The sequence below is a fragment of the Myotis daubentonii genome, chromosome 9 (assembly GCF_963259705.1).
Source record: "Myotis daubentonii chromosome 9, mMyoDau2.1, whole genome shotgun sequence".
Taxonomy (NCBI): domain Eukaryota; kingdom Metazoa; phylum Chordata; class Mammalia; order Chiroptera; family Vespertilionidae; genus Myotis; species Myotis daubentonii.
The window spans coordinates 85,302,138-85,324,886 of record NC_081848.1 but is presented as its reverse complement, the minus strand read 5'-3'; the positions used below and the strand labels follow the sequence as shown (position 1 = coordinate 85,324,886).

Here is a 22,749-nt window from a genome sequence, read left to right as displayed (position 1 = left end):
CCCTGAGAGTGGGCGCCCGGGAGGGACTCCTGGGAGATTCCACCGTCCCCCGGGTCGCCGGGTCACCGTTGGCGGTTCTGCTCCTCCTCCCCAGCTCTTCCTCTTCCTCCGGGAAGCCTGCCTTGACTCCAGCCCCCAAATCCCAGGTGTAGGGAGGGCAGGACCCTAGAAAGGTGCCTCTCACTTGGAAGCTCATGGAAACCCAGGGGAGGAGGGCCAGAAGGCTGCCACAGCCAGGCCTTGCCCCACCTGGGCCTCAGTTTCCCACCTAGGCCCGCGGGTAGACACAGCCACCAAGAGGCCCAAACGTTGGCACAAAGAGGTTTTATTTTATTATAAAAAGTTCTGCTGGCTAAGAGGAGCCAGAGAGGTGGGGCCGGGGCCTCTGACTAGCCAGGGAGGGGGTGGGACAGGATGGGGCCCAGAAGCCAGAGCGGGCCCAGCAACGGCTGGCTTTCCTGTGTTGTGCCTGCACCCCCTTCCGTTGTATGGGGGGCAGTGCCCACCCGGAGTTCAAGCCAGGGTTGGGCCAAGCCTGAGCCCTAACAGATGGAATAGCTAAGTGTGCTGCCCACTGTGCCCTAGTGCCCCTCATATACACAGACCCCCCAGGATCTCCCCTATACAGGGGCCTCCCCGGGACCCTCATATACACAAGCCTCCCAGGACCCCTCATATACACAGACCCCCCCAGGATCCCTCATATACAGGGGCCACCCCAGGCCACTCATATACACAGGCCTTCCTGGACCCCTCATATACACAGACCCCCCCAGTGTCCCTCATATACAGGGCCTCCCAGGACCCCACATATACAAGGCTTCCCAGGACCCCTCACATACACCCACAAACATGTGAGCGTTCTTACACCCCCCTCCACACACACACACACACACACACACACACACACACACACACGGCCGTGAGCAGGGTGGAGGCGGCGGTGGCGGCTGAGCCCTGCCTGGTGCCAGCAGCAGCTCCGGGTCCCTTACACTTCCGTGCTCCGGAGGCTGGAGCTGGAGGCAGGAGTGGCCCTCAGGCCCAGGCCCGGCCCCCACAGCTGCCTCGGCCCCCCGCGCAGCTTGCCCAGGAGCACCTCGTACTTCTGCTCCAAAACGCTGTTCTTCACCGACTGCGGCACGTCGGGCACGAACCAGGCCGCCACCAGCTTGATGCACAGGGCCACGTGCTGCGGGCGGGGCGGGGCTGAGTGGAGCGGTCACGCAGGCGGGGGGGGGGCAGGGAGGAGGACCCCCCCAGCTCTGCCCACCTCAAAGAGGATGAGGAAGACCAGGCGGATGGCCAGGAGGGTCCAGAACTGTTCCGAGAAGTTGTAGTCCTGAGCGTTGCGGTAGTCCCGGTACCTGGGGTGGGGGCAAGACCTAAGGTCAGGGGTCAAGAGTTCAGAGGGCACACATGGGGAGGCCGGGGGTCCAAACCTGCATTCAGTGATGTTCTCTGGGCCCTTTATCCTGACCGGGTCCTCGAAGTCCTTGGTGTGGAACACGGACAGGCTGTGGTTGATGTAGCCAGTGAGGCAGCTGGCGGGAGGGGGAGAGGAGACGGGCCTGGGCTGCAGGGTGCGTGGGTGCTTCCCTAGAGCTGATTCCTGGCTGGTGGGTCACCACAGACCCCTCCTCATTCCTCCACGTGGGAGAGGGCCCCTGGGGGAGGCTGAAAGGGCTCCGGGTGCCACCACCTGCCTCCCCTGCCCAGCGCTGAGGGGAGCCTTAGGTGGGACTCTTGTGCCGGGCAGGCCACGGAGGGTCTGCCTTTGGGGGGCAGGGGTTCAGTGCCTGCTCAGGACACAGCTGGCTCTGGGACCTAAATCCCCCACTGGGGTCCCGGTCAGCACTCCTGGCTCCGGCCCGGGTCTGCAGGGCAGGGCAGAGGCAGCACCGGCAGCACTGGGCCCTGCCCCGGGCTCCCTTGCTGAGCTGTGGTTGGGCCAGTTTTCCCAGGGGTCTCTGGGCAGTTTGAGCCCCCCAGGGGCTGTGTGGCCGCGCCCCTTACTCGGCTGAAGAGCGGGCGCCCTGCCGGCACGGGCCGTAGCGGTACTTGTAGACGACCCTGGGGATGAACTCGGACGTGAAGGCGATGACCATCCCGTTGGCAATGACCGCCAGCACGCCGATGGTCTCCAGCACCTGCAGCCAGGTCCCTGCGCCAAGCAGTGGGGAGAGGCTGTCTGGGTCCGCCAGCCGTGACCACTGCTGCTGCCGGCCCCACCTCCACCCGTCCCGCACCGTCCATCCCCCAAGCCAAGAGCCTGGATAGTCGGGGGGCCTCATCTCATCTCCGGGCACGGCACCCATGGCAGCCACGGGCCAGACCCCGCGAGGAGGCCTGGGCCACGGCCGACAGCCCGGCCTCCGCTCTCCTGACCCCCGTCCTGGGCAGGTCTCCCTGCCTCCCTGGTCTGCCTGAGGCCCTCAGCTGCACCCAGGCCTGCTCCACCCCCTGGTCCCCTGAGCCCAGGACTCGGGCCTCTCTCACACATGTCCCTCTCTCCACCCGCTGCCCGCCCCCAGCTCTCTGTCCACTCCGGCTCAGTGCGGCCAGTCTGGGCCACCTGCCCTCAGTCCCTGCCACTGCTGCTGCGCCCCTCCCTCCAGCCGCTCCTGTTGTCCGCTGGGCGCCCTAAGGAGGCTGCGGGCCCTTCAGCCAGATCTGCAAGGTGGGTGCCAGCCCTGCCCCTTCCCGGGGCCTGACCCGCATCTTGGCTGACAACCCAGGAAGGCCCGGGGGCTTTCTGTGTGGGGAGGGGGAATAGCGTGGTCCCAGCGCCCCCTGCCACCCTGGCCCCTTGCCGCAAGCCCCTTGTCCCTGACCGATGTCCTTGGCCTTGCGTGGCACCAGGCGCCGCTGCAGCCGGACCATCTTGATGGCGTCCAGGCGGATCTCCACGAGGTTGCTGAAGAGCGCGAGCAGCGGGGCCAGTGGGAAGGCGGCCACGAAGATGGTGGTGAAGCCGTACTGGATCACTGGGGGGGGGTCACCTTGAGTTCCACGCCCCCCGCGGCCCCCCAGCCCCCAGCCCCACCCTGAGCCCCGGCTCCGCCCACGCACTCATTTCCATGAACTCGTCAAACAGGCTGAAGGTGTTGACGGGGTTCAGGCGGTAGTTGTGCTGCCAGTCCCTCAGCTCGGGGTCCCGGGCCTCGCTGCCCCGCATGGAGCGGCACTTGTGGGACAGCCACCTGGAGGACGGGAACCAGGTAGGGGGCAGGGAGCAGTTCCGGGGGTGGAGGGCCCCGGAGCACTGGCTCTGGGCGCTGGGGAGGAGGATGGGGAGGGGGTGCCCGAGGGAGGAGGGAGGAGGGAGGAGGGGGGAGGGAGGAGGGGTCCTCACGGGTGCAGGTACTCCATGCAGTTGCTGAGCGTCTGCTTCAGACCCATGATGATGGCCATCTGCACAAACAGGTCCATCATGCAGCCGCTGAGGTGGCACTGTGGGGGCAGAGGGGAGGTCAGGCGGAGGAGGGGGGCAGGGCAGGGGGAGGTCAGGCGGAGGAGGGGAGCAGGGCAGGGGGAGGTCAGGTGGGGGAGGGGAGCAGTGCAGGGGGAGGTCAGGCGGAGGAGGGGAGCAGGGCAGGGGGAGGTCAGGTGGGGGAGGGGAGCAGTGCAGGGGGAGGTCAGGCGGAGGAGGGGAGCAGGGCAGGGGGAGGTCAGGTGGGGGAGGGGAGCAGTGCAGGGGGAGGTCAGGCGGAGGAGGGGAGCAGGGCAGGGGGAGGTCAGGTGGGGGAGGGGAGCAGGGCAGGGGGAGGTCAGGCGGAGGAGGGGAGCAGGGCAGGGGGAGGTCAGGCGGGGGAGGGGAGCAGTGCAGGGGGAGGTCAGGCGGAGGAGGGGGGCAGGGCAGGGGGAGGTCAGGCGGAGGAGGGGAGCAGTGCAGGGGGAGGTCAGGCGGAGGAGGGGAGCAGGGCAGGGGGAGGTCAGGTGGGGGAGGGGAGCAGTGCAGGGGGAGGTCAGGCGGGGGAGGGGGGCAGGGCAGGGGGAGGTCAGGTGGAGGAGGGGGGCAGGGCAGGGGGGGGTCAGCCGGGGGAGGGGGGCAGGGCAGGGGGAGGTCAGGTGGGGGAGGGGAGCAGTGCAGGGGGAGGTCAGGTGGGGGAGGGGAGCAGTGCAGGGGGAGGTCAGGCGGAGGAGGGGAGCAGGGCAGGGGGAGGTCAGGTGGGGGAGGGGAGCAGTGCAGGGGGAGGTCAGGCGGGGGAGGGGGCAGGGCAGGGGGAGGTCAGGTGGAGGAGGGGGGCAGGGCAGGGGGGGTCAGCCGGGGGAGGGGGGCAGGGCAGGGGGAGGTCAGGTGGGGGAGGGGAGCAGTGCAGGGGGAGGTCAGGCGGAGGAGGGGGGCAGGGGCAGGGGGAGGTCAGGCGGGGGAGGGGGGCAGGGCAGGGGGAGGTCAGGTGGAGGAGGGGGGCAGGGCAGGGGGAGGTCAGGCGGAGGAGGGGGGCAGGGCAGGGGGAGGTCAGGCGGGGGAGGGGGGCAGGGCAGGGGGAGGTCAGGCGGAGGAGGGGAGCAGTGCAGGGGGAGGTCAGGCAGGGGAGGGGGGCAGGGCAGGGGGAGGTCAGGCGGGGGAGGGGGGCAGGGCAGGGGGAGGTCAGGCGGAGGAGGGGGGCAGGGCAGGGGGAGGTCAGGCGGAGGAGGGGAGCAGTGCAGGGGGAGGTCAGGCAGGGGAGGGGGGCAGGGCAGGGGGAGGTCAGGCGGAGGAGGGGGGCAGGGCAGGGGGAGGTCAGGCGGAGGAGGGGAGCAGTGCAGGGGGAGGTCAGGCAGGGGAGGGGGGCAGGGCAGGGGGAGGTCAGGCGGGGGAGGGGGGCAGGGGCAGGGGGAGGTCAGGCGGGGGAGGGGGGCAGGGGCAGGGGGAGGTCAGGCGGGGGAGGGGGGCAGGCGCAGGGGGAGGTCAGGCGGGGGAGGGGGGCAGGGGCAGGGGGAGGTCAGGCGGAGGAGGGGGGCAGGGCAGGGGGAGGTCAGGCGGGGGAGGGGGGCAGGGGCAGGGGGAGGTCAGGTGGGGGAGGGGGACAGGGGCAGGGGGAGGTCAGGCGGAGGAGGGGGGCAGGGCAGGGGGAGGTCAGGCGGGGGAGGGGGGCAGGGGCAGGGGGAGGTCAGGCGGGGGAGGGGGCAGGGCGGGCATCCAGGACAGACTGACCTCCTCCAGCTTCCACAAGCCCGCCAGGCGCACGGTCTTTCCGGGGTGACCATTGATCCTAGGAGGGGCGGGAGGCTGAGCCCAGCACCCTGCCCCCAATGGGGGGCGGGGGGGGGGAGTGGGGCAGGACAGAGGGGGTGTGGGTGACGAGGGCGACAGTGGAGAGGAAGAGAAGGCAGCCGATCCACGATTCTCTCTCATCATTGATGTTTCTCTCTTTCTCTCCCTCTCCCTTCCTCTCTCTAAGATAAATGAAAACATCCTATATAATAAAAGGCTAATATGCAAATTGTCCCCACGGGCGGTGGAGCAGGTGAGCGGGTGGCGCCAGGACAAGGCAGGTGCGAAGGGAGGCCCCGGCCAGCAGCCACTAGGGGCCCTACCCGTGCATGAATTCTGTGCACTGGGCTCCTCGTATGTATATATACACACACACATACACATACATGTACATACACATACACGTACACACACGTACATATACATATGAGAGCAGGCGTTCCCAAGGTTGAGTGAGGGGAGGAGGAGGGAGGCGCTCACCTGCCCAGGATGAAGGCGATGTAGACCAGCGAGGAGAAGTGCGCAAAGAACTGCAGCGTGAAGAACTTCACCGTGAACTTGCTCTCTCGCTCCGAGAAGGTCCTGGATTTCTCTGGGAGGACACACGGCTCCCTCACCCGTCCCTCCACGGCGGCCCCACGCTCAGACCCTCGGCCTCCTGCCACCCTCAGCTGTCTCCCAGAGCCACTCCCGCCCCTGGGGGGAGGCAGCGAGCTGGCGGGTCACCCCCACCCCCACCAGGTCCACCCGGCCCGCCTCCAGCAGCCAGGAGGGCGGCTCTCACCGTAGTCACAGAGCTTCAGGGCCACGACCTTGTTGACCTGCGGGCCACACGGAGGGCTCGCTGTGGGGGGTTCCCTATCGAGGGCTCGCTATGAGGGCTCGCTGTGGGGGGCTCCCTATGGATGGTTCCCTGTCGAGGGCTCGCTCTGGGGGGCTCGCTGTGGGGGGCTTGCTATGGAGGGCTCGCTGTGGGGGGCTCGATGTGGGGGGCTCCCAATGGAGGGCTCGGGCCCCAGCGGAGCCCCCCGCCCCGCCCACGCACCTTGGTCATGACGAGGATGGTGACATAGTGCACCAGGGCCCCGGACACCACCACGGCCGTGGTCACCTGGTCCTCCAGGAAGGGCAGGGCCGAGCTGCTGAAGACGGCGGCGGCCGCGACGCGGTAGACCACCAGCACGTGAGCCATGCCGATCATGAGGCAGATCTGCGGGGGCCGGGGGCTCAGAGGGGTCGCCGCCCGGGCCCCCCGCCCCCAGGCCCCCAGAGTACCATGAGCAGGGACAGGATGAGGATGATGGTGCTCTTCAGGTAGGAGTGCTGGTGCAGCTGCAGCTTGTAGTCCGGGCAGTTAATGAGCTCCAGCGCCACTTCCTCCTGGGCACCAGGCACGCCTCAGGCACGGGCACACGCCTCAGACACGGGCACCATACATGCCTCAGACACGGGCACACGCCTCAGACACGGGCACACACCTCAGACACGGGCACCATACATGCCTCGGACATGGGCACACGCCTCAGACACAGGCACCATACATGCCTCAGACACGGGCACACGCCTCAGACACGGGCACCATACATGCCTCGGATACGGGCACACGCCTCAGACATGGGCACCATACATGCCTCAGACACGGGCACACGCCTCAGACACGGGCACCATACATGCCTCGGATACGGGCACACGCCTCAGACACGGGCACCATACATGCCTCAGACACGGGCACACGCCTCAGACACGGGCACCATACATGCCTCAGACACGGGCACCATACATGCCTCAGACACGGGCACACGCCTCAGACACGGGCACCATACATGCCTCAGACACGGGCACACGCCTCAGACACGGGCACCATACATGCCTCAGACACGGGCACACGCCTCAGACACGGGCACCATACATGCCTCAGACACGGGGCACACGCCTCAGACACGGGCACCATACATGCCTCAGACACGGGCACACGCCTCAGACACGGGCACCATACATGCCTCAGACACGGGGCACACGCCTCAGACACGGGCACCATACATGCCTCAGACACGGGCACACACCGCAGACACGGGCACAGGCCTCAGACAGGGGGCACACACCTCAGGCACGGGCACACGCCTCAGGCATGGGCACACGCCGCAGACACGGGCACACGCCTCAGACATGGGCACACGCCTCAGGCACGGGCACACACCGCAGACACGGGGCACACGCCTCAGACACGGGGCACACGCCTCAGACATGGGCACACACCTCAGACATGGGCACACGCCTCAGACACGGGGCACCATACATGCCTCAGACACGGGCACACGCCTCATACGGGGCACACGCCGCAGACACAGGGCACACGCCTCAGACACAGGGCACACGCCTCAGACACGGGGCACACTCCTCAGACATGGGAACACACGCCTCAGGCATGGGAACACACGCCTCAGGCATGGGAACCGCCTCGGAGCGAGCACACGCAGCACAGACCGGGCGGCCCGCTCACCTGGTCCTCGTCCCACCCGTACAGGTCCCAGTCCAGCACCACGCGGGCCCGCTGCCGCTTCCAGAACTCCAGGAACACGGTGGCTGCGCGGAGGAGGGGGTCACCGGCGGCCCCGGCCCTGGGGGGCGGCCCGGCGAGGGGGCACCGGCGGCCCTGGGGGGCGGCCCGGCGAGGGGGGCAGAGGGGCCCTGGGGGGCGGCCCGGCGATGGGCGCAGAGGGGCCCTGCAAAGTTCGCCCCCCAGGTGCCGGCGGCAACTCACCCCACAGGGCCATGAAGATGGCGAAGATCACCGTGCCCTCGTTGTCGAAGAGGTGGGTGAGCTGGAGAGAGGGACACGCGGGCTGGGGCCGCCATCCCCCCCCACGGGCGCCCCGTCCGCAGGGGCAGGAGCAAGCCAGGCGGGCAGGGTGGGCAGCAGGCCTGGGGGCCTCCGGGGCAGCGAACCTTGGCAAAGGTGCACGTGTCCGAGAGGCGCTGGTACTGGCGCCGGTGGTCGCCGCGGGGGCACATGTAGATGTCGTGGGCCTCACAGATCTCCTTGCTGGGGGCAGGCACCTGGCTGGCCCGGCTCTTCCCGACCCCTCCCGCCGCTCCCACCGTCCTGACCCCACCCCTCCCCCTCCACCCGATCTGTGACCCCGTCCACCCAGTTCAGCCCCGCCCCTCCGCCACCCCCTTGGGGGGGACCCCACCTGCTCCCCCACCCCCCATTGCCCCCTCCCTCCGCCCCACCTGATCTGGCTGGCATTGAACAGCGAGAAGCCGCTCAGGAAGACGATGAGGCCGACCAGTGCGGCGGGGACCAGCATGCAGGTGTACCAGCCGAGCCAGGCGAAGTACAGGGCCACCTTCTCACCGAAGTAGTTCCTACGGCACAGCTGCCGTCAGGCCACCCGCCAGGGGTGGCGTCACAGGCCAGTGCCCGGACGGGGTATGGGGGGCAAGGAGTCTGTATTGGCAGCACATTTGCTCGGGGTATAGGTGTATCTGTGGGGGTGCAGGTGTTTGTAGGCACATAGGTGTCTCTTTGGGGGTACAGTGTGTCTAAGGGGCACAGGTGGATCTCTGAGGCACAGGTGGGTGCTGGGGCACAGGTGGGTGCTGGGGCACAGGTGTGTCTGGGGCACAGGTGGGTGCTGGGGCACAGGTGTGTCTAAGGGGCACAGGTGGATCTCTGAGGCACAGGTGGGTGCTGGGGCACAGGTGTGTCTGGGGCACAGGTGTGTCGGGGGCACAGGTGTGTCTGGGGCACAGGTGTGTCTGGGGCACAGGTGGGTGCTGGGGCACAGGTGTGTCTGGGGCACAGGTGTGTCGGGGGCACAGGTGTCTCTGAGGCACAGGTATCTCTGAGGCACAGGTGTGTCTGGGGCACAGGTGTGTCTGGGGCACAGGTGGGTGCTGGGGCACAGGTGTGTCTGGGGCACAGGTGTGTCGGGGGCACAGGTATCTCTGAGGCACAGGTATCTCTGAGGCACAGGTGGGTGCTGGGGCACAGGTGTGTCTGGGACACAGGTGTGTCTGGGGCACAGGTGTGTCTGGGGCACAGGTGTGTCGGGGGCACAGGTGTGTCTGGGGCACAGGTGTATCTGTGAAGGGGGCACAGGTGTGTCGGGGGCACAGGTGTGTCTGGGGCACAGGTGTATCTGTGAAGGGGGCACAGGTGTGTCGGGGGCACAGGTGTGTCAGGGGCACAGGTGTGTCTGTGAAGGGGGCACAGGTGTGCCGGGGCTGTGTCACCTGATATCGTCGACGGGCTGCTTACGGAACACGTTTCTCCAACGGGCCCACGTCCTCTTCAGGTTGTCCTTCCCCTGCTCAGGAGACTGGGTGAGAGCCCCGCCTCCGGCCCCGCCCGCAGGCCGGGCTCCCAGGCAGCCCCTCACCTTGTGCAGGGGGAACCGGGTCTCGAAGACCCCGTCCTTCACCAAATCCTCGAATGTGTCTGAAGGTCACAGGGGCCTCAGGTCAGGGGGAGGGAGGGGAGGAGGACCTGGCCACATCCTCCCGCCTCAGCACCCCCTGGTGGCCCCTGACCGCCGCGCCCGCCCCGTCCTCACCGCCGGCTGCCGTCCTGCAGTTGAGGATGAAGTTGACGATCCGGATTCTGAAACACAGGATGGCTCCCCGTAACCTCGGTGGACCTGCCCCCGCTAGCCGGGTCCAGGCCCCATCCATCCAGGGGGGGCCCAGCCCGCCTGCCTCACCACCCGGCCTCCTCTGGGAGCCCGCCCTGACCTCCTTAAACCCTGCCAGGAGCAGCCACCCGTGGCTCCAGGACAGGGCTCTCTCCGGAGGGGTCCCTCTCCTCCGAGGGCCCCAGAAGCCTGGCCTGACCCCCCCCCAACCGCACTTCCTCCCTGGAGCTCCCACACGTCCGGAGCTCGCCCTACAGCTTTAGTGAGCGAACCTCTTTCATCCCTGGGCCCTTCTGCCTTTAGGGAGACTGAGGCTCAGAGAGGGTGAGTAACTCGCCCCGGGCCACACCGCTAGGAAGGGGCACAAGGAGCATCTGACTGGAGAGCCACACGCCTCCTGCGCCTTCTCCTATGAGACCTGGTCCCCTGGCTGTCCCAGGGCCCTCGCCCTGGCCTGGTCCTCCCAGGCCTCATCAAGGTGCCTCTACTCACCGTCCTCCCCTTGCTCCTCCCCGAGACCCGCCAGGTCCCCTGCGTCCCCAGGAGCCCCCCCATGGCCTCGGATCCACATGCTGGAAGTGTCCTTGGCCAGTCTCCACTCCCACGGCCCAGCTGAGCTCAGGGGGACCTGGGGTGAGCCCGGCAGGTGATGGAAGGGGGCGGGGGGGGGACAGGGGACCAGACTGTAGAGCCGGAGGCTCAGCGCGGGGAGCAGGTGCTCAGAGCGAGAGCAGGAGTTGGCTCCTGAGCAGCCGGCACAGAGGCCGGGACGGTGTGGGGTCTGCCTCTGCTCAGAGCCAAAGGGATGGGGGGGCGGCCCTCTCGGCCTCTCCGAATCCTGCCCACCCTTTCTTTATGTGTTTTTTTAATGTGTTTTTATTGATTTCAGAGAGAGGAAGGGAGAAGGAGAGAGATAGAAACATCAATGATGACAGAGGATCAGGGATCGGCTGCCTCCTGCGCGCCCCGCTCTGGGGATCCGCCCAGGCACGTGCCCTGCCCTGACCGGGAAGCAAACCGCGACCTGGCTCATAGGTCAACGCTCAGCCCCTGAGCCACGCCGGCCGGGCTCCTGCCCGCCCTTTAAGTCCCATGTGACTTCCAGAATTCTCCATTGAGACCTGTCGGCACCCCTTCCACAGGGGTGGAAGCTGACCGGAGCCCCGAGGCCACGCCTGGGGGCCTCTCCTGCCGGGACCAGGCGTGTGCGAGGCAGGCGGGGACCCGCCTGGCGGGCGCTGGGCCAGCCGCTCACCTGGTGGTGTCCGGGACGGTCATCGGCCGGGCTGAGTCCACTCTGGGGGCCGGACCCTCGGGCTCCATGAGGAGCGTGCGGTACAGGCTGAAGATCCTGCTGTCCGCTCTGATCCCGAAGAACACCTTCTCCTGGTCCTCCTTCACCTGGGGGTGGGCCCAGCGGACGCTCTATCCCCCTCCGGACCCTCCCCCTCCGTCCAACCACTGGCCCAGCCCCTTCACCGCAGGCACAGACCACGGCCGCCCTCCGGCCCCCTCCCCGGCCCCGCCGGCACCAGGGCCCGCTCCGGGCGGCCCACCTTGTACTGGAAGCCCTTGGCCTGCAACTCCTTCAGGAACTGCCGCTGCCGGTAGACCTGCCTGGGGTCCCTCTGGGTGCGGTAATCGGCCACCAGGACGTAGTCCGTCAGGGTCTGGTCGGGGCGATCAGGCTGCAGGAGGGAGGCGTGGGCTGGGCATGGGGAGTGGGACGGAGGGGGCCAAGCCCAGAGGGTCTGAGCAGAGACTCACCTCAGGAGTGGCCATGTCCATCAGCGGGTAGCTGTCCCCTGCCGTCCCCACCAGGATCTGGAATCTCTCTTCACCCTGGGGCTGTCGGGTGGGGGTGGGGGGGGGAGAAGGGTTGAGCTTGTCCTCACAAAGGGGCTTCAAACATAACTGGGGGGGGGAGCCCTAACCATTTTGGCTCAGTGGATGGAGCGTCGGCCTGCGGACTGAAGGGTCCCAGGTTCGATTCCGGTCAAGGGCATGTACCTGGGTTGCGGGCACATCCCCAGTGGGGAGTGTGCAGGAGGCGGCTGATCGATGTTTCTCTATCATCGATGTTTCTCTCTCATCGATGTTTCTAACTCTAACAGGGGAGAAGGGACAGAACTAAGCAAACAAGGAGGCCGTCCCTGGGCTGCAGGGCAGGTAACCAGCCAGCAGCAGCTCCTTGGAAAGATGGCCAGAGGCTCCTGAAGCCCTAGGGACAGACAGACAGCACAGCCGTGTGAAACAGGCTGCTGTGCACACCGGGTTTCTGTTTGTTTGGTTTTTGCTAATCCTCACCAGAGGATATGTTTCCGTTGATCTTTTAGGGAGAGTGGAAGGGAGAGGGACAGAGAGAAACATGTGGGAGAAACATACCCATGGGCTGCCTCTTGCAGGTGCCCCGACCATGGCCCAGGCCAAGGGGGAGCCAGCAACCAAGGTCCGTGCCCTTGACTGGAGTCGAACCCGGGACCCCTTGGTCCACAAGCCGACGCTCTATCCACGGAGCCACACCCACTAGGGCGCAAGCGGGGGTTTCACAGCCGTGGAGCGCGCACGGGGGAAGACTCGGGACTCGGGAAATTCGGGAAACAGGCCAGGTGGCCGGAGGTGCCCGCCGCCTGCTACCCCTGCGGTCACAGACGTTTTCAGGGGCCACAGGGCTGTCAGCAGGACCCCCATGCTGCCCGGGAGCACACACTGGTACGCGAATTTGGTAAACAAATTGGACACCCCCCAGCCCAGCCCGGCCACGGCTGGAGACAGGGCCAGGGCGCTCACAGCCGCAAACGGCGCATCGAAATGAAACGCACATTCCCTCCGGCGGGTGGCTGGGCGGAGGCCCCGGGGTGACCCCACCACGTGGGGCAGATCCTGCCACCGGCACACGATCCGGCCGCTCCTCCCACGAGGCGTGGCGGTCGAACGTGACGTGTGACCGAGTTCCATGAGACAAAGGCCAGGGGGACCCGCAGGTCCCGGACAGACACACAGACGCTGCATCGGACCCCAGGGAGGACGCGGACACGTGCAGGCCTCGAGATCCTCGGAGCCTCGCTCCTATTGCGCCCCGGGAAGCGGGAGGGGCAGCCTCATCCTCCCTGCTGTGTGGGCTGCACTCGGTGGCCAATGAAGAGAGTGTGGGCGGCTCAAGGACTCTCTTCACAGGGGAGAAGCCAGGCAGGGGTGCGCTGGGGGTGTGTGGTCCCCTCCCTAAAACCTACAGCCCCGCCTCAGCATGGAAGACATCACAGGGACCTCCAGGCCTGAGCCGACCCAACAGGCCAAGGACAGGTGGGACGGGGGCCTCCCAGGCGGAGTGGCCACAGGCCACGCGGGGCCCTTCACTGACCGGGCAGGGAAGTGGGAAAGCGGGCGGCGTCAGAGTCGAGGCGGCTGTGCTGGCTTCAAGTTTTTTTTTTCTTTTTTTTTTTTAAATATATTTTATTGATTTTTTACAGAGAGGAAGGGAGAGAGATAGAGAGAAACATCGATCAGCTGCCTCCTGCACATCTCCCACTGGGGATGTGCCCGCAACCCAGGCACACACCCTTGACCGGAATCGAACCTGGGACCCTTCAGTCCGCAGGCCGACGCTCTATCCACTGAGCCAAACTGGTTTCGGCTCAATTTTTTTTTTTTAATATTTTATTGATTTTTTACAGAGAGGAAGGGAGAGAGAGTTAGAAACATCGATGAGAGAGAAACATCGGTCAGCTGCCTCCTGCACACTCCCCACTGGGGATGTGCCCGCTGTCAAGGTACATGCCCTTGACCAGAATCGAACCTGGGACCCTTGAGTCCTGGGACCCTTGAGTCCGCAGGCCGATGCTCTATCTACTGAGCCAAACCGGTTAGGGCAACCTCCTCGTTTTTTTGTTTTTTTTTAATGTTTTTGTTGATTTCAGAGAGGAAGGGAGAGGGGGAGAGAGATAGAAACATCCATGATGGGAGGGAACCATTGATCGGCTGCCTCCTGCACGTTGGACTGAGCCCGCAACCCAGGCATGTGCCCTTGACCGGAATCAAACCTGGGACCCTTCGGTTCGCAGGCCAACGCTCTATCCACTGAGCCACACCAGCCAGGGCCTTGCTCCTCCTTTTGACCAGGGCCCAGGCGCCGGGCGCTGGCTGAGGGGAAGCGGCCGCTCTGTGTGTATAACTCTTTATAACAGGGGACCCCGTGCTCAACCCCCAGCAGGAGGAGCGGGAGTGGGCGGGGCACTGAGACCTGACCCAGGGCCCTCCGTAGGGGAGCCAGGCGCTGCGGGCGGGGACAAGGTTCTCGGTCAGAGCCTGAGCGGAGGTGCAGGGCAGGGGCCCTGGCCTCGGAGCCCAGAGCCACATGACCTCAGGCGGGATCCCCCAACTGCTCCAGCCTTGGCCGCGACAGCGCCGGCCCCCCTCCCACCCCCTGTCCCCGGGACCTGCTGGCCCATGCCCAGCATCCTGCTGCCCCCGCACAGAACCGAGCACGCCGTGTGGGCACGGGTGACGGGGACCTCAGCCTGCGTCCCGGTGGCAGCTCCCCAGGGAGGAGGGTTTCGGGGGACAATCTAGGGGCTGTGTCCGTCAGAGGACCCGCCTCACGCCAACTGCTGGCAGGTCTGGGCACCCCCTCTCAGCATGGCCGCCCTTGGCCCCAGGCTTCTGCCATGGCCCCCGCCCTCCGAGGCCCGGCTCACCGCCCTCACACCAGTCGCCCACGGCCGAGACTTCGGTGCTGCGGGTGCCCCACCTGCCAGCCTGTCCCTTCGCCAACCACATTCCTGCCCGCTCAGGCACGCCCCTTCCAGAAAGCCAAAGCCGGCTGGGCTGCCGGGAGCGCACCGGCCGCCTCGTGCCATTGGAGTTTCAGGTGAACAGTGTGGTCCGGTGTGTCCCAGTGATTGTTATCAGGGGACACTTACACTCGGGGCTACTCCCCACCCACCAAGGGTCAGGCTGGGCAGTGCCCTCTGTCGGTCCCTTCCAGTCTGGCTCCAGGCCACCAGCAGGACCAGGGACACGGCTGGGCAGAAGGGACCACCGCCCAGCCTGGCCGGCGGGCTACCTGGAACACACACGTGTGGCACATGCACACGTGTGACACCACTTCCGCCGCACACGGATGCATGTGGGCTCCCCCGCACGATCTCTGAGGGTCACATCACACCCGGGCCCTCCTGACTCAGCCCCGAAAGCACGTGTCATCGTCCAGCGAGGGGACATCCCTGCCCCCACCCTCCCTGGGCAGACGCCCCCTGGCTCCGCCTCTCAGCTTCTGAAGCAGGTCTGCCCCTCCCTCCTCCCGCGGCCACCCCTCTGCATGGCATTGTCTGTTCCTTCTTCTGTGTGCCGTCCGCCCATGCGTCCCCGACACCCACGGAGGAAGTGGCCTCCCTGCGGGCAGCCCTCCTGGGCAGCGTGTGGTGTAAGTGGGCACTGGGGTCTGGAGGGGCTGGCACCTGCGGGCAGGGTGGGTAGCCTGGAGCTTGGCCTTGTGGGGCAAGAGGCTGGCAGGAGGCAAAACGTGGGAGCAGCTCCTGGGAGAGGGAAGCAGGCTCTGAGGAGAGCATGCAGTTGGTGTCCAGAGACTCAGTACCAGCACCTCCGAAAGTTTGGTACTCAGTACTCCCAGGACTCAGTATTCCCAGAGACTCCGTACCAGCACCTCTGAGGATTTGATACTTAGTACTCCCGTGGACTCAGTACCCAGCACCTCAGAGGATTTGGTACTTAGTACTACCCAGAACTCAGTATTCCCAGAGACTCAGCACTCAGTGCCTCCGAGGATTTGGCACTTAGTGCTCCCAGGGACTCATTACCCAGCACCTCTGAATTTGGTACTTAGTACTCTCAGGGACTCAGTCCCCAGAACCTCCGAGGACTTGGTACTTAGTACTCCCAGGACTCCATATTCCCAGGACTCAGTACCAGCACCTCTGAGGATTTGGTACTTAGTACTCCCAGGGACTCAGTACCCAGCACCTCCGAGGACTTGCAAGTCCTACTCCTAGGGACCTGGCACTCGGCGCCTGTGAGAGTTGGCAGTCACTTCCTGGGGACTTGGTCCTCAGCATCTAGCTTTGCAGAAGCATAAAGAGCAGAAGGGAGTTGCTAGGAGGTGAGGCTGCAGGGTTGGCAGAAGCCAGGCCTCGGAGGACTGCTAGGTGCTGGGGAGCCTGGACTTGGGCGGGGGCAACAGGGAGTCCTGGGTGGGGTCTGGGCCGGGGAAACGCGCTTAGAGCCAGCTGGGGGCTGGGCAGCTGAGCATGGCTGCTGCATCTGCACCTGCCCTTCAAAGGGTTAATTCTCTCCCCTCCGCCAAGCGCCAAGCCAGGTGCTGCGGCTCCCACCCACCTGAAGCAGCCCCAAGCCCCTCCCGCCCCCACCCCAGCAGGGGCCTGACTGGCACAGAGAACGGCCAGCAGGGGCCAAATCCGCCTGCTCTGGGAGGGCCGGGCAGCCGGCGGAGGCGGAGTGAGGCTGCCTCTTGCCCACGCCTGGGAGGGCCCAGGTGGCCCAGGGAGGCTGGTTTCGCTCTCCCTGCCACCCAGGTGCTGCCCGGCCCTGCAGACTCTCCCTGGGCAGAGGGGAGAGAGGATGCCTCCTGACGCCTCCTGCCCACCTTCCCGCCTCACAGCCCCTGTTCTACCCCCCAAACCAGAATCCATTCGCCCTCAGCCAACCCACCTCTGCCGGGGGCAGGACCCAGGGAGCAGCTGGCTCGGCGGGCTACCCTGGCCCCCCACCCAAGGTCAGCCCACCCAAGGCCAGGGCACCCTCCCCCTCAGGCACCAGCTACAGGGCAAAGCTGCCCAGACAAGGGAGGGGGTCCTCCCCCTGCCGCAGGGCCTGGGGGCGGACATGACTGCCCATCTCAGCCCCACTCACTCACTAGGACCCCCCAGGAGTCGTCGGGACCCCAGGAAAGCGCCCTCCTCCTCTCGCCTGAGAATGGCAGTTGTAGCCCAGGCTCAGGGCTCTGTCCGCTTCGCACCCCAGCCTGGGTCCCAGGAGCCCCGGGCCCTCTCCAGGCCAGGCGGGCAGAGCGGCTGCAGGGGCCACAGGTGGGACCCAGCGCAGCCGACTCACCTGCATGCTGGCAGCCCTCGCGGTCAAATCCACCAATGGAGGTGGCTCAGCACCGGAGCCGGTGTAGCCAGGCGGGTCCTACCTGACTTCCGCGTGGGACTCACCTCCTCCTCCCTCCCCGCCCTCCAGCTGCTGGCAGAGGGGAGGAGCCAGCGCAGGGGTGAAGGGCACACCCTCCCAAGGGCCTGCACCCTCACCTGCAGAGGTTTCCCCTGGCAGATGGGATCAGATGGACACGCGCTCCCTGGGGGGATGGGGATGGGGGTGGGGCACAGGAGCGCTCCCCAGCGCCCCAGCTCCCCTGCTCCCCTCACTCTTCCTGAGTCCAGGACTCACCGTTCCCAGGTCCCCTGCAGCACCCAGCCCGCACCTCCCAAGTCCAGAGTGGATTTCCTCAGAGGAGAGACGGCTCAGAGGATGGAGGGGGAGGCAGAGGCCATCTCTTCTGCCCGGAGCCCCTGCTTTACGATGCCAGGCTCTGAGGGCTGAGGGCACAGAGAGGCGCAGCTGGCGGGGGCAGGAGCACCAGGTGTCACGGGGCAGGAGCACCAGTGCTGCCGGAGGGCGGCCCTGTGCAGGCAGCCCTGTGTGCACACCCAAGGGTGACATGTTCGCTGTGGGTTCCCCGGGGATGACACATTTCTGCTTCGGGGGCCCACGGTGGGCTGTGACGGGTGTGCCGGGAACCCCACGTAGTGGCCGAGAGAAGATCTGCAGGCGGACAGACCAGGACTCATTATTATTTTAAAAATATTTTTATTGATTTTAGAGAGAGAGGAAGAGGGAGGGAGAGAGAGAAACATCAATGAGAGAGAAACATTGATCCGCTGCTTCCTGCACGCTGACCACTAGGGATCGAGCCAGAAACCGGGAGGGAGGTTGCAGCCCAGGCTTGGGGCTCTGTCAGCTTTGCCCCCCGGCCTGGGTCCCAGGAACCCCCTAGGCAGAACCACAGGGCAGGGGGCCAGTCCCTCCAAGGCAGCATGGCCCCTGCCACCCGGCCGTTGGCAACCTTCACCCGGCTCGGTCTTGGGCCGAGAGCTTCGGCGGAGGCCCACGGGAGCCTCCTGCTCTTCCCCGTGTACCCTGGACCCTGGACCCTGCCCTTCCTCCTCCGACTCCACAGAGCCTGGCCCCGCTGTCCTCTTCCCTCTGAGGACCGGGGCAGCCGGGGGCAGGGCCCCTCCCCACCTGCTCCGACCCCTTTCACTGGGGGCCCCCCAAGAGGAGGTCCAGGTGACAGAGCCTCTAGGAGGGCCCAGGTGGGATGCCCCAGCAGGAGCAAGCACCCCTGTCCTTCGACCCCAATGGCCGCATGTGGCCCAGACCCTCGGAGGTCTCACCCAGGATGCTTCTCGGAGGCAGCGCAGGGCTAGCTGGCGGCCGGCTTCCTGCATCCCCTCCGGGCTGGTCCCGGCCCCATCCCGCCCCTGTGGCTGCAGCCCCTGCAGGGGAGACCCTCGCCCAGGCTGGGCCTCCGCTGCCAGGTCTGCGGGAGCTGGCATCGGGGTCCCGGATGTCCTCACATAAGGCACCTGCTCTCCCTCCACCACATGCCCACCAGTTCCTGTTTCCGTCTGGGGGACAGGAGCTGTCTTGGCTGATGGACAGCCCTGCAGTCCGCAGTGTCCGCATCCACCTGCAGGGAAGGCCCGGGCGGCAGGTGGGCACGTGGGGGACAGTGTTTTGTAACCCACGCACCTTGACAGACTTGTCCCCCCCAGAGGAAACGGCGGTCACTGTTCTCTACAAATCCGCAGGTTTCTCTCCCAGATTTTAAGAAAGCATCTCCGCCAATGGCTTCACTCTTAACCACCAGGAATGTGTCTGTCCCGCAGGCCTAGGGAAGCCTGGGGTCTGCGGCCAGGCCATGTCCACCTGAGCTTCGTCCGGCTACCCCTGAGTCAGGCCAGATGGACACCTTCAAAGCCCGGCCCCGCCCTGGCCCCTGGGGCTGCTGGCAGGCAGCCCATCCCTGCTGCCGAGGAGGGTCAGGGCCTCGGCACCCGCCCCCCCTGCGGGGACCCTGAGCCCCGCGATGGACCCTGAGCCCCGCGATGGACCGCGTCCTCACAGCACCCTGCCAGCTCCTCTCGGGGCTGCCCGCCACCTGAGCCAGAAACCGCCACCCCCTCCGCGCTGGGCTCCAAATCCTGCAGCGGCTCTGCCTCCCCGCGTGTCCGTGTCCGTGTCCGAAGGGGAGGGACAAGCAGGGCTGCAACCTGGTGAAGGGTGGCGGTCAGGACAGGGAGCAGGCGCTGGCGAGACCCGGACAGGCCCAGGTGCAAAGCTCCCGGTGGAGGGCTCACTGTGGGGTGCGGGCTCCCGGGTGGAGGGGGAGAAGGAGCTGGGCGCGGGGGTCACCCACCTTCTTGTGCTTGAGTGTCTCGGCCTCTAAACCAGAGATGAAACTAGAACCCGAGGGGTGTAACGATCATAACAGCCGGCATTTCTAAACCCTCGGGAGCTCCGGTTGGCAAGAGGCCAGGGCTCAAAGGCGACTAACAAACCAGTGATCCGCGTGGGGCAGAAGGCGCCCCAGGTTCGCCCTCCCGCCCGCTCCGGCCCGGTTCAGGCCCCGTCCCGCCCACGCCAGCCCCATAGGCCCCGCTCCGTCCCGCCCACTCCAGCCCCATAGGCCCCGCCCCGCCCCGCCCACACCGGCCCCGCCCGGACCGGGACGACTGGACTGGAACCCCAGGCGCGCTGCGCCTCTGCGCTCTGGAGCGGCCGCGGGCGGAGGGCTCCGGGTGCAGTTTGGGGACAGACTCATTCCCAGGAATGGACCCGAACGCGCCGAAACGAAGCCCGGACACTAAGCGCCACCAGCTGGGGTGGGGGAGGAGGGGTCCTGCAGGATGGCCTCAGGCCCTGGGGCGCTTTAGCTGGAAAGCCGGGCGGAGGAGCTGGCTCGCTCTGGGCACTCCCTGCTCTAGAGTCCAGTGTCACTTCCCTGGGCAAAGTGGGTCCCCAGGCGTCTGCTTGTTCAAGGCCAGTCGGTGCCCTGGGAACTGCTTGTCCTGGTTGCCCCCGCAGGCGGTGACGCCAGCTTCACCGGTTCCCTGTGGCCGGCAGGGTGGAGACCAAAGTCCGGCCTGTCTGGCCTCTCCGGCCTCACCGCCATTCACTGGCGCACGAACTCGAGATTGGCCACGCGGGCTGCTGGGCCACCCTGGCCACGCTAGGAACGGGCCCAAGGGCAGGCAGAGAGGCAGCAGCGCCGGGGGAGGCCCCAGGGCACACCCACAGAACCAGGGTTTCCTGGCAGCCTGTTGGTCCCACCCTATTGGGAGGTTCCACATAGGGGTCAGGGGCTGAGACTCAGGGTCCCATCACAACCAGACCCCTTGCTTGGCAGGCCTGGCTGTGTGTGTGTGGGGGGGAGCCCCCACAAACATGGTTTTTCGGGTATATTTTAACAGCTCTATTGATCTATAATTCACACACCATACAACCCACCCATTTAGAGTGTACAGTTTATTAGTTTGTGTTTTTTAAACATATTTTTATTGATTGTTTTAGAGAGAGAGGAAGGGAGAGGGAGAGAAACATGGATGTGAGATATAAGATAGATCGGCTGCCTCCTGCACCCTCCCCCGCTCTTACTGGGGATAGCGCCCACAACTTGGGCATGTGCCCTGACCGGAAATCAATCGAGCCGGCAACCTTTTGGTGCACGGGGACACCGCCCAACCACTTCATTCGTTTTTACTAATAGTGTCGTCACAGATATGTGCCACCATCAACACAGTCCATTTTATTTTATTTTATTTTTTAAAATATATTTTATTGACTTTTTACAGAGAGGAAGGGAGAGGGATAGAGAGTTAGAAACATCGATGAGAAACATCCATCAGCTGCCCCCACTGGGGATGTGCCCGCAACCAAGGTAGGCAACACAGTCCATTTTAGAACATTCTCAAGGCCTGGAAAAGGAACCCAGGACCCTTGAGCAGTCACTCCCCTGGCCCCTGGTGACCATGGATCTACTTTCTGTCTCCACAGGTTTGCGTATTCTGGACATCTCGTGTAAGCAGATCATATAAAATGTAGTCTCTTGCCCTGACTGGTTTGGCTCAGTGGATGGAGCGTCAGCCTGCGGACTGAAAGGTCCCAGGTTCGATTCCGGTCAAGGGCATGTACCTGGGTTGTGGGCACATCCCCAGTAGTAGGTGTGCAGGAGGCAGCTGGTTGATCTTTCTCTCTCATCGATGTTTCTAACTCTCTATCTCTCTCCCTTCCTCTCTGTAAAAAATCAATAAAATATATTTTAAAAAATGTAGTCTCTTGTGACTGGCTTCTTCCGCTGAGCATAAATGTTTCCAAGGTTGGCCCTTGTTGCAGCATGTGTCACGACTGCCTTCCTTCTGACGGCCCAGTGATTTCCCTTCGTGTGGAGACACAGTGTGTGTGTCCATTTGTCAGTTGATGGGCATTACCTGCTCCCCGCTTTTGGCTATTATGAACAGCTAGAGGCCCGGTGCACGAAATTTGTGCACGGTTAGGGTCCCTAGGCCTGGCCAGCGATCAGGGCTGATCGGGGCCTTCCTTTGTTCTGCGCCGGCCCCTGGTGGTCAGCGCACGTCATATCGAGTGGTCGAACTCCCAGTCGGTCAAATTCCCGAGGGGACAATTTGCCTATTAGCCTCTTATATAGGATGCTGCTGTGAAAATTAATAAAAGAAACCTCATTTAAATGGAGTCCGGAGGCCTGAAGGGGGAGCCCCACAGGTAATTCCAGGTCAATTACACCCCAATGGGAAGAATGTCAGTTCCAGACTCAACAGGAAAAGACACCCTGCATTCCCAGCAAGATGTGTCCCTGCCACCCAGAGGGCGGAAGGAAGAATTTCTCCTCGCCCATCAAGCCCAGCCAATGGAAACCATGGCAACTTGGCCAAGGAGCAGCCACCACAGCCCGACTCACTTCCCTCCAATGGGCTTTCGCTCACAGCTGCCTTTCTCTCTATAGGTGACTTTCCTCTCCCCTGCCTGCTGGACTTGCCCATGATTTCTGCTGTAGCATGTTTGTCCCGAATTGCAATCCTCTGCGGTTCCTAAATGAATCCACTTTTCTGGTAAATAACTGGCTGTTTTAATTTCATTTTTTTAAAAATATATTTTTATTGATTTCAGAGAGGAAGGGAGAGATAGAAACATCAGTGATGAGAGAGAATCCTTGATCAGCTGCTCCTTCATGCCCCACCCAGGGGATCGAGCCCACAACCCAGGCATGTGCCCTGACCAGGAACCGAACCGAGACCTCCTGGTTCATAGGTCAACGCTCAACCACTGAGCCACGCCAGTGGGCCTGGCTGTTTTATTTTGTAAAATAACTGTTTGTGAACGTCTAGGTATAAGTTTTGTGAGCACATTTTCACTCCTCTTGGGTATACCTAGGAGGGGAATCGCTGGTCACATGGTAACTGTGTTTAACTGAGTTGTTGTCAGACTGTTTCTCAGAGTGGCTCAGGGCTACAGGTTTTTGCGGGGGCCGGTCTATATCAACACATTGAGTCACCCCAAATCAGCACGTCCCCACTATTCTAACGGGCCCATTTCACTAGGTCCTGCAGGCTAGAGGCCGGAGATCCTGACAGCTCTGGTCCCTCGGAGCTGGGGCCGGGCGTCCGCTAGGACGGCGCTCCAGGAAAGCGCGGGCGGGACTCGCGGGCCGGCTCCGGTCAGGCCGCCCCAGTACCAGGCGGCTCTCCGCAAGCCGCTGGCGGTTACCTAGCAACCGGGCGGCATCCTTCCCAGCAAGCACCGCTTCTAACCCTTGAGGTCGGAGACTACGAGGCCCAGCATGCCCCGCGGCCCAGAAGTGCG

At 64.8% G+C, this 22,749-nt stretch overlaps 1 protein-coding gene across 3 annotated transcripts; it reads right to left on the bottom strand.

Moving 5' to 3' along the window:
* Positions 1–309: 309 nt before the first annotated feature.
* Positions 310–17,024, bottom strand: ANO9 (anoctamin 9). 3 transcript variants are annotated; one of them, XM_059710696.1, is made up of 24 exons: positions 16,921–17,024; positions 11,602–11,682; positions 11,391–11,504; positions 11,090–11,235; positions 9,757–9,803; positions 9,583–9,641; positions 9,437–9,510; positions 8,432–8,566; positions 8,144–8,240; positions 7,959–8,019; positions 7,698–7,780; positions 6,473–6,577; positions 6,243–6,407; positions 5,982–6,018; positions 5,678–5,789; positions 5,138–5,195; positions 3,353–3,450; positions 3,070–3,200; positions 2,832–2,984; positions 2,014–2,161; positions 1,440–1,541; positions 1,271–1,364; positions 905–1,189; positions 310–874 (listed from the first exon to the last, which is right to left on the bottom strand). In XM_059710696.1, the coding sequence occupies exons 1-23, from the start codon at positions 16,924–16,926 to the stop codon at positions 989–991; spliced, it is 2,307 nt and encodes a 768-aa protein (XP_059566679.1). In that variant the 5' UTR covers positions 16,927–17,024; the 3' UTR covers positions 310–874; positions 905–988. The 3 variants fall into 3 exon arrangements, with proteins under 3 accessions (XP_059566679.1, XP_059566678.1, XP_059566677.1); XM_059710695.1 differs by having other exon boundaries at positions 311–874; positions 11,391–11,522; XM_059710694.1 differs by lacking the exons at positions 310–874; positions 16,921–17,024 and adding an exon at positions 14,529–14,705 and having other exon boundaries at positions 904–1,189; positions 11,391–11,522.
* Between the last annotated feature and the right edge of the window lie 5,725 nt (positions 17,025–22,749).